Source organism: Chaetodon auriga, chromosome 1, assembly GCF_051107435.1.
Source record: "Chaetodon auriga isolate fChaAug3 chromosome 1, fChaAug3.hap1, whole genome shotgun sequence".
NCBI lineage: Eukaryota > Metazoa > Chordata > Actinopteri > Chaetodontiformes > Chaetodontidae > Chaetodon > Chaetodon auriga.
In genome coordinates, this window is record NC_135074.1 from 32,007,357 (window position 1) to 32,016,974 (window position 9,618).

The 9,618-nt window shown below is 42.3% G+C and overlaps 2 protein-coding genes across 2 annotated transcripts; both read right to left on the bottom strand.

Moving 5' to 3' along the window:
- Positions 1 to 2,018: 2,018 nt before the first annotated feature.
- LOC143325637 (guanylyl cyclase-activating protein 2-like) lies at positions 2,019 to 3,951 on the bottom strand. Its single transcript, XM_076738856.1, has 4 exons — positions 3,751 to 3,951; positions 3,432 to 3,581; positions 2,280 to 2,379; positions 2,019 to 2,140 (listed from the first exon to the last, which is right to left on the bottom strand). The coding sequence occupies exons 1-4, from the start codon at positions 3,949 to 3,951 to the stop codon at positions 2,019 to 2,021; spliced, it is 573 nt and encodes a 190-aa protein (XP_076594971.1).
- Positions 3,952 to 6,400: 2,449 nt separating this feature from the next.
- LOC143325642 (guanylyl cyclase-activating protein 2-like) lies at positions 6,401 to 9,618 on the bottom strand. The gene is made up of 4 exons (XM_076738870.1): positions 9,334 to 9,618; positions 9,104 to 9,253; positions 7,825 to 7,921; positions 6,401 to 7,008 (listed from the first exon to the last, which is right to left on the bottom strand). Exons 1-4 carry the CDS (start codon positions 9,526 to 9,528, stop codon positions 6,887 to 6,889), a joined length of 564 nt encoding a protein of 187 aa, XP_076594985.1. The 5' UTR covers positions 9,529 to 9,618; the 3' UTR covers positions 6,401 to 6,886.

Sequence of the window (9,618 nt, forward strand, 5' to 3'; positions counted from 1 at the left end):
AACGAGTTCAGTAACATGTTGGTCGAAAGTCAGAAACTGATCATTGTATGTTTCTGGGTTGTTGTAGTAGTTTGTAAAGGTGCATTAACGGTCATGTTTAATGTTCAGAGAGAAAGTCAGTGTCAAACAGGGAATTCAGAGACATGCCAGAGTAAAAACTAAGTCAGGAGTGTTTATCTCGCTTTCTCTGTCTCATCTGCGTCTGTCTGATTTTCTTTAGTGTCTCTGTGAAGGTAAAGGATATGATGCTGTTAGGTAAAGAGCCTTAAAGGCTAAGAATAGTAAGCCAGGCTAAATCCATACAGTAAAAGCTCCCATGAGGTCTCCATAAGGTGACTGCAGAGCACATCTCGTCGGTCATCTTGTTTATGTTACAGGGACGACTTAGGACGTAAGAATGTAGGAACCATAGGAGCTTGCTGGCAAAGAGACAGCTCCTAGAATAACAAATAAAACAGAATATGATGAAACATGCACACACTGGTATGTCTTTATTGATAGCAGACATAAAAGGTTATTGACAACAGCAGCTAATTTGCATTTCTGATGGATTCCTCTCTTTCCATATTCTCACCGATCTAACGCTCAAACTCCTGTTATCATCCTCTCCTGCGTTTGTGTTCCTTATTACTGCATTTACGGTCTTCACCCACATTCAGAGGACCTCTCATAACATTAAAAAACACATTAACATTTATTCTGGGCTTTAAACCAGGCACACAGTGATAAGACAAGGTAAAACTGGGACTTACTGTAGATGCATGAACTGTCAACACAAAATATCACCGTCTATTGGCCAACCAGACGGACAATTCAGCTCAGGTTTGGAGACATTAAAGTTGGACCCAGACCTTGATAATTTGGGGCAAATTGTAATCATTCAGAATTGTGATGCTTTGCCCCAAATTCATTGAAGATGTGACAAAACATCATAACACTGAAGTACTTATCTGCAAAGCATATATGGAGCTGTATAAACATTGCGAAATAGCCGAAAACCTTTAAACATCTCTGCAGAGAACATTAGCCTGTTAGCCTGTTAGCATGTGACACCATGTGATCTGGTCTGCTTCAGAGAGCGAGTTTGTCATTTTGGTAAAATCTCTCGCACAGAGATAAGAGAAAATCTCACACCTGTTCATAAAATATAAAGCTACATCCAGCAGGTGGTTAGCTTAGCTTAGCATAAAGACTGGAATTGGATGGAAACAGCTAGCCGGGTATGTCTGAAGTTGAAAAGAATCCATTGGTTTGAGGTTGCCTGGCAGCTAGTGGAGATTTCAGAGAGCACGTGTACAGATTAAACAAGTTAAAAGTCACCTGTCGTTGGTAGGTGTGCTTCTGAACTTTGGACAGAATGAGGCTAACTGTTTCCCTCTGCTTCCAGTCTTTATGCTAAGCTAACCTAACTGTCCCCTAGCTGCATATTTAGCGTACAAACATGAAAGTGGTATCTATCTTCTTTTCTAAGTTTCAGCAAGAGCGTGAATAAGCATACGTCCCAAAATGTGCAAGTGTCCCTTTAATAAGATGGCAGAACTGCAGACAGTTCAATCAGGAAGTCATTTATGCTGATCAGAAAACAGTGATGATCCACAGATGGACCAAAGGGGAAACGCTGAGCTTCTTATAGTTTGTTGGGTCAGGTTACGATCTCCATGCAGCTCTTCCCAGATGTGAAAAACATTTTAAAGAAAAGCTTCAGACCCTCTTCAGCCACGAAATGTCTCCTCACTCTTGGTAGAAGATGGACATGAGAAGCCTTTGGTGAAGTCGATGGAAGATTCAGGCTGCATCTCTGAGCATGTTGGCATGACCCCAAACTGAAGGTACAAACACTGAGTTTATCCTGAATCTCCCAGATCAGAAAACACCATGCTGATTATTTCCTCGGATAATCATGAGAAACCTGAACCTGGTGTGAAACGTTCTCTGATGCCTCTGTGTGTAAACATGAGAAGGACTGATCATCAGATCATTGCTGTCACTCGGTGTCCAATCATTCCAACATCCGAACGTCAGGGCTTCTTCTCCTGCTGTTCAATGAACCAATCACAGGCCCCGATGTCCAGCTTGAGCTGCTCCATCACCCATGGGTCCTTCTCAGCCCCTTCAATAAATTCCTCTAAAGAAATCTGACCTGCACAAGAGGAACAGAACGTCACACAGTCAGAATCCAAAGTAAGGAAGAGAAGAAGAAGAGGAAGAAGAGGAAGAAAAGAGCTGGAGGATTCATGTCAGCACCGTATCAATGTGTGCGCCACCAGCCTTGAACTTACTGTCTTTATTCTTGTCCACCAGTTCAAATATCCTGTCACAGATGTCTTCAGTGTTCACTGTGATGCTCGGATCGTTGTGCTTCTTTATCTTGTAGATGATCTGAACAGAAACAGGAAAGAAAAGTCTGCTGAGAGTTCAAATATCTGAGAGAACACGTCTCATACGGGCAGCTCTGCCGTCTTTGAACGCTACGTACTTCCAAGACATTGAACACAACATTGACCCTTTGAATCTGCGTGTGTCAGTATTTGTTTGGATGTCTGGAGTCTGGATTCTTACTGGGAGCGACACGACTCCACATTTCATTTTAACACTTCTAGTTATTTCACATGAGAGATGTCACGTACTTCTACGCACCAATCAGGATTCAGCAAATCAAAACCTGCTGACAGCTGTCAGGATGTTTGCTTGTGCTCTCAGGTCGCTGTCAATCAAATGTGATTGAACCACGCCCACACACACCTGATGAGGCAGATTCAACTTTAATAATTAACACCTGAGGATGTTTTTATCCGACTTAAACTCTGATTTAGGTTTATTTAGTCACAAATATTTACTTTAGGGTAAAAGTTTTCAGGCTCTTTAATTATTTAAGAACTGGTGGAAGTTGTTTGCGGCTAACGCTAACAGCTTTAGCTTTGCTAATTTCACTAATTGATTGTATTTTCCAGCAGCTTAGTCCAGCAGTCCTTCTCTTGTATTACTTAAAGCTTCACTCATTTCCATGTGAAAAGACAGTAACAGGTAGAAAACTACACCTAACAAATCCATCCCATCAATCTGCAGTAATTATACTCCTTTGAGTACAGCTCAAGAAATTTTTATTTATTTGATGATTTCTGGATCGAAACAATGGATCAAAAAGTCGAGGTTCACTGTTATTTGGAGCTTAGCTTCAGCTTTTTAAATGATGACAATGAGAACAGTTGATTGTTCAGCTGAAACACTGGTGACTGTTTGAGAAACGTCAGCAGCAAACAGACAGATTTGACGTCCGCAGTGTGTGCAGAGCAGTATTCTTCAAATGTTTTGGAATTTTTACATTAATCAGCAGAAGTGGGAAAGTGTTGCTTGAATCCAATCCTGCAAAATATTCTTACTAACTGCTGAAATACGACTTTTAATCCTGAATAAAATAACGTTGCACTCACTCTGATAATGTGTTTCACTTCCTGTCTGTCCAGACATCCATTTCCATCTCTGTCATAAACCTTGAAAGACCATTTCAGTTTGTCCTCGAGCTTTCCACGAAGAACAAGATGTACTGCGGCCACGTACTCCAAGAAGTCGATATGACCGTCCTGAGGAGGAAACAAACACACCTTCCAGCTGACAGCATGCAGTACTGACGCAAATAACTTCACTAAAATACTGTCGACTTTAACATTTATCTTTATCATTTCTCCTGTCTGTGATTTTTGCTTATTTCCAGGTTCATATCTACTCTGTTGCAGGACACCGTTTCATTACCTTGTTCGTATCAAAGGATCGAAACAGGTTTTCCGTGTATGCGGCTTCTTCTTCTGTGGAGCTGCTGTTGATTCCAAAGATTCTCTTGAATTCGTGTAAGTGCAGATTTCCACTCGGACATTCGCTCGCAAACTTACGGTAAAGTTCCTGGATGTTCTGAAGAGTCACTTCCTTTTCGCTGCCACTCTGTCCCTGACCCATTGTTTTATGCACAAAGAAGCAAAAAACTAAATTGCTAAAATGATGAAAAACCTGCAGAGAAGGTGTCCAACACGCTCATGTCTTTGCACATAGCCATCCTCCCAGCAGTCTACCCCATGTGGGCTATTTCAAGGTAACCTGCAGAACAAATCCAATTGACTTTCCATTGATCTTCTCCAAATCCCTCTCGAGAATTCGCTTTTTGCTTCAATATTTGTGTGTCTTCAAATCCTACAAAGCCGCTCCGCGTTGCTCTGAGGAAAGTATTGATGCACTCACTGCTGATAATGAATGATTTTGCTCTTTAGCAGCAAAGAGAGCAAAAAGCTGATTGCCCCCCTCAGACAAAAGGCCGCGGCCGAGCTCTCAGCGAGATTAAAGACACGTGACGTCAAAGCCTGGATGTGGTCTCAGTAAAATGGTTCATCCACTGTTCAACAGGCTGCCCACCATGAGCTGCCTGCCGGACAAATGATGGAACAGTACTCTTGTTGTTCCTAGAAAACACCCAAAATCTACAGTTACTTTGACCAAATACAGTAAATATGAATTATATGATCATAACTGAAGTGTTTGGGTCGTAGATCTTTGTGTGTTTCTCAATTTACCTCAATTGTATCACAAAACATTGATAATATTAAAACATCTGAGAAAAGAGATTCAAGTTAGATTTGTCTCTGAACAAAAAAAAGACGTAATTTTTACTCCAGTTTTAATGACAAATATATGATATTAAGTGTTTATGGCCTTTCAAAGTGTGATTTGTCAGGTAGATATGAGGTTTTGCTTTAACAATGAACAGAATCTTTCTTATTTCTGTGGCTCAGAGTGACAATAAACAGCCAAACATGTGGAGGGTCTCGTAAAAGATTTTGTGGGGAAGTACTCTTACTCTAACTCTTAACCTCAGTACTTCCACTTCAGTAAAACGTTCTGGACTTTTACTTGTAGCTGAGTACTTTTTGTGATGCTGTTTTCATTTAGCTAAACGATGTGAACACTTCTTCCATCGCTGCCTCTGTGTGCTCTGTCTGTCCAGACGACGTCGAATCAGGTTATTGTCACAGTTCCATCGTCCCTCTCTCGGCGTCATGGACGGTGGCAGAGCCCTGATCTGATCTGACCGGGGGACGATAAATGAAGTAAACTCGTCCTCTCAGGTTTGGGAGCTTCAGGCAGTCAATCACCCGTCCAGCCCACTTAGACCTGATAAATCCATCCGTCCTGTTTGTCTGTCCTCTGTCTAACCCTCCCCTGTCCTGTCCTTTGTCTCTTTACCTTCCTCCCTCTGTTCATCCCTGTCCACACCCATCCGTCCTCTCAGCCCCTGCTAACCCCTCTCTAACCCAAACATGTGCACACCTCTCCAATTTCTCCCTCCTCCAGGTACCTCCGGGGCTGCTGATAGGCTCAGGTAACAGAGACAGGTCTCCTCCTTCCTGGCCTCCATCTGTCCCCGAGCAGCCTGACCTGAAGACTCCTCCGCCTGTGCTCCCCTCTCTCACATCCATCATTATACCTGCCTGATGTCATCAGGTGTACTGACACGGTCAACTCTAACAAGGACTTATTGTCTGCAGCCTCTTCACAGTTATGAAGAGGTTAGTGTATGTAAGGCCGTGTAGGTCTGCGCGGTTCATCTTCTCTGAGAGGTCGGTGGACCCTTCGGATGTCTGGTCTCTGCTCCAGCATCTGTTTTCAGAATGAAATATCGGCCGTCTCATCTGTCAGCTGATCAGATCAATCAGCTGAACTCCAGCAGACAAACTGACTGGAGGCCGAGGATTACCTGTGCGCTCTGGGGATTACATTTAAAGGTGTAGGATTTACAGGATTGGAACCTCTCTGACTTCATAAAGGCGGTTCAGGAAAACACAGCACGGCGCGTGTGGAAAAATCCTTTTTAATGACAAAATAAATGCACATCTGAAACAGACACAACAAAGAAAAACTAACTGCACATTATTTTTCCTTATTGTTTTAGGATTCTGTACATAATCAAAAGGAAAACACAACATTGCGGAAATATTTGACTTGATGAAATCCTCAAAACATGAGTCTAAATATCTGGAGAGCATGAATGTTTTCAGCTGGTTTTTCTGGATTTAAAGGGCTTTTATCAGGTAATATATTGGCAACATAACCTCACTTCAATAAACAAATATGAAGACCTATAACATCATCTTCACATAAACAAATAAATGAATAATTTGTGTTTTAGCCTGTCTTGTTGCCTCAGTCAGCGACTACTGTTTTAGTTATGGAAGTCTAATACTTTAAACTACCATAACTGTGTCACTGAGAGATTTGCTGGCTTAACACATGAGCACAATATGATTTATTTTTACCACAAAACTGTAGAGATAAGTATAAATACACTACAAATAGATATGTATATGGTTGTAAGCACTGTATGTATCAACTGAAGTCAGGTTAATGATAAACAGCATAAGTATAATAACCAGTTACATCACATAAATAGTGTTTTGATTTTTGCTCTTAATGTAAAGTTGTTTACTTTGGGGGTTATTTATTTATTTTTTTGATTTAATTTAATTCTTTTTTTTTTTTTTTTTTTTTTTACAAAATCCTCTCAGTCCCAAACTAAAACACATCCAATAATAATGAATGTAAATACACAATAACTGACTGGATGCAGTATCCTGCATTTAACAGCCGATGTTCTCTGTGAGTGTTTGGTTTCCATACAGAGACATCAGCTCGACGGACCGCAGGCATCCAGCAGGGACCTTTGGACCAGCCGGCAAAATCATAGCACAACTGCAGCCGTGAAAAAGTGCATCGAGCTCCAGCTCGCCGGAAACTCGCCAAAAACTCGCCGTGCGGACAAAGCAAAGCCCAGAGGTCTGCAGACGGCACCTCTGTGTCAGCCTCAAACAAAAGCCTGTGGGTGGTGAACCCGCTCACGGGGAGATCACGGAAACTTCCCGCAGTTCTGGACGACCCAGCCGGTGGCGTTGACGTCCAGCTTCAGCAGGTTCATGACCCATTCGTCCTTCTGAGCTCCCTCCATGAACTCAGACAAGGTTATCTGACCTGTGGGACACAAAATCACATGATGATGCTGCATTTAAGAAAAAGTCAACAGAACAGCAGTGAAATAATCTCAGTCTGAACTCCAACAGAGTTTCTTACCTGAAGCCACACGAATCCCTAAAGTCAGAACGTCTAAACTATCTACGATCAGCACTCTGATTCTAATTCAGTGCAGGTGAGTTTGTGTCAAAGCGAAGCACACGCTGGGTTTTAGGACACTTCAGATGTTCTACTTCTGTCGCTGTGTGGAGGTGCAGAGGCACAAATATGCAGCGAATATAAATCTGTTAAATCCACTGAAGAGAAAAGAACACAAATCAGAAATAAAAAGATAATTCAAGGGACCAGAACAAGATTCCAGGAGGTGTTTTGGGTGTAATCTTAATGTAGGTGTGATACGTACGAGATTAACATAATCTAGATCCTTTTGTTGTGGTTGAGTTGAAAGACCACGTCAGATTTTCTCTCGATCGTAACAGAATCCTCACGTGTCAGATGTACGTTTAAAGAGTTATTGATCATCGGGGTCCTTCCTGCTCTCCACACTGGTCCTGAACTGGTCCCTGATGTGACCACAGTGTAAGAGGTGGGGGACAAAGTCCTCGTTCTGTTCATTCTGAAGTCCAGTTGAAGATAATATGAAGCTTCAGCTGATTGAGTTACACAAATCAAATCACAGCCAGCGATAGCAGTGACTGGTGCCTCTTTCAGTGGTCATGTGATGATCGAATTAGACTTAAAGAAAGCAAGAAATGACTCTTGAATGCCACATGTTGCCCCTGTTTTCTGATGTACGCCGTGTTCTGACTTACTTACCGTCGTTATTCTGGTCGACCAGCTCAAAGATTCGGTCGCAGATTTCAGACGGCGTCATGCTGACGTCACTCGAATGGATCTTGATTTTGTGAATAATCTGTGTGAGATACATGAAGAGAGTCCGTGATGACGTGTATCAACCATGAGAATGAAAATCAAAACAAAATAAATCAAGAGCAGCAAAACTATGATGATAACAACGATGACATGAAGTGCCTGCACTCTATTTCAGTGGTCAGTAAAACATTTGATGGTAGTATCACTAAGAACAACACCAGTAGTGACTGAGAAAGTAAAATTAAATGAATTAAAATGAAATTGAGTTCCTCATTAATGATCATTAGTCAGATAGCAGAACATGTTTGGAGAGGCGCTGGTGTTCTGGGCCGTTGTGTGTTTCTTTAAACTTGTTAAAAGTTTAACGTGTCGACGTTTAAACGCTCATATTTTCATCCCTCTGTACAGAACAGAACGTCGTATTAGTTTTGCGGACGGGCAGTGAAATTCAGCCTGTTGGTGCATGAAAGGAGTTAAAGCTATCACTGTTAATACTGTGTGAAACTGCAGCTCTCTTCTGGATTAAATGTCTTTATTTGATGCATGTGATCACTCTGCTGGACAGGACTGCACACGGTAACGTCTGAGCAGTGTGAGAAAAGCACTGAGGTTTAAGTTAAAGTCTGAAATTTGATCTAAATACTTGTTGTTTTTGATAGATTAAGACGTATTTCTCCGTACTCGAATGACAGCTGACAGTAATTCCTCATGTGAGTCACTGGATGACTGCTGGTAAACACAGAGTCGTATCATCTGCATACATCACGGCTCATGCTTGATTTAGAAACAGAGGGAGATCATTGATCAAGAGCTCAGTACCTTACATGTGAGGGAATAAGACGTTTTGGATCATTATATTAGATTTTACCTATTTCCTGCCAAGCGAATCAGAGCTTGTGTACAGTGGGCTAATTTCATGTCTCTGAATCTGGAGGCTTACTGTTAAGTACACCAAAGATGTTCACTTCAAGAATAGCCTCCACAGAGACCATTCACTCCTCACCTAATACCCTGTCAACCTACAGAACATGACCCCGGCCAGAAGTCTAATCTCTCTTATCAGGATCTGTGTTATGAAACCTTTAACAGTTCAGCTCAATATATCTCACCCACCGTGTTCAAAGTGGCCCTTCTTCGCTCTTTTCACACAGTCTGAATTACAAAAACAGTCACACAAAGGTCATTTTCATGAGCAGCGGATGTCTGATGTGGTCTCTCTTACCCTGATGATCCGTTTTACTTCCTGCCTGTCCAACTTGCCGTTCCCGTCCTTGTCGTACATCTTGAAGGACCACTTGAGTCTATCTTCAAGATTCCCCCTTAAGATCAAGTGAAGTGCTGCTACATACTCCAGGAAATCCAGTGCGTTGTCCTACCAGCAAATAATTCAGAGTTGCATTGACAACAGAGCAAAGATCTGATTATTTAATGAGAAATTGGGGCGTCTTTTACCTGATTTGTGTCAAAGGAGCGGAATATCGTCTCGATGTAGAGGGACTCCTCTGCAGAGCTGCTTGGGACCCCGAAGATCCTCTTGAACTCGTGCAGATGGAGGGCGCCGCTGGGACACTCCTTCAGGAACATGATGCACAGCTCCTGGATCTGTGCTGGGTCCATCTCCTCGGCGTGGCTGCCCTCTTGCCCCATGGCCTGTTCACTCAGTGAAACCGGCCCGATGCGACCGTTTGCTGGAGTGAAAGTTCGGCTTCTGGCAGTCGTCAAGTCACAAAGGCATCG

Coding starts and splice junctions, on each gene's coding strand:
- LOC143325637 (XM_076738856.1), bottom strand. CDS start 3,951: ATGGGTCAGGGACAGAGTGGCAGCGAAAAGGAAGTGACTCTTCAGAAC. Junction 2,380..3,431: donor AAGTGAAACACATTATCAGA/GTGAGTGCAACG, acceptor GTTTCTGTTCAG/ATCATCTACAAGATAAAGAA. Junction 2,141..2,279: donor GGTGGACAAGAATAAAGACA/GTAAGTTCAAGG, acceptor CCTCTTGTGCAG/GTCAGATTTCTTTAGAGGAA.
- LOC143325642 (XM_076738870.1), bottom strand. CDS start 9,528: ATGGGGCAAGAGGGCAGCCACGCCGAGGAGATGGACCCAGCACAGATC. Junction 9,254..9,333: donor GCTCCTTTGACACAAATCAG/GTAAAAGACGCC, acceptor ATTTGCTGGTAG/GACAACGCACTGGATTTCCT. Junction 7,922..9,103: donor AAGTAAAACGGATCATCAGG/GTAAGAGAGACC, acceptor TATCTCACACAG/ATTATTCACAAAATCAAGAT.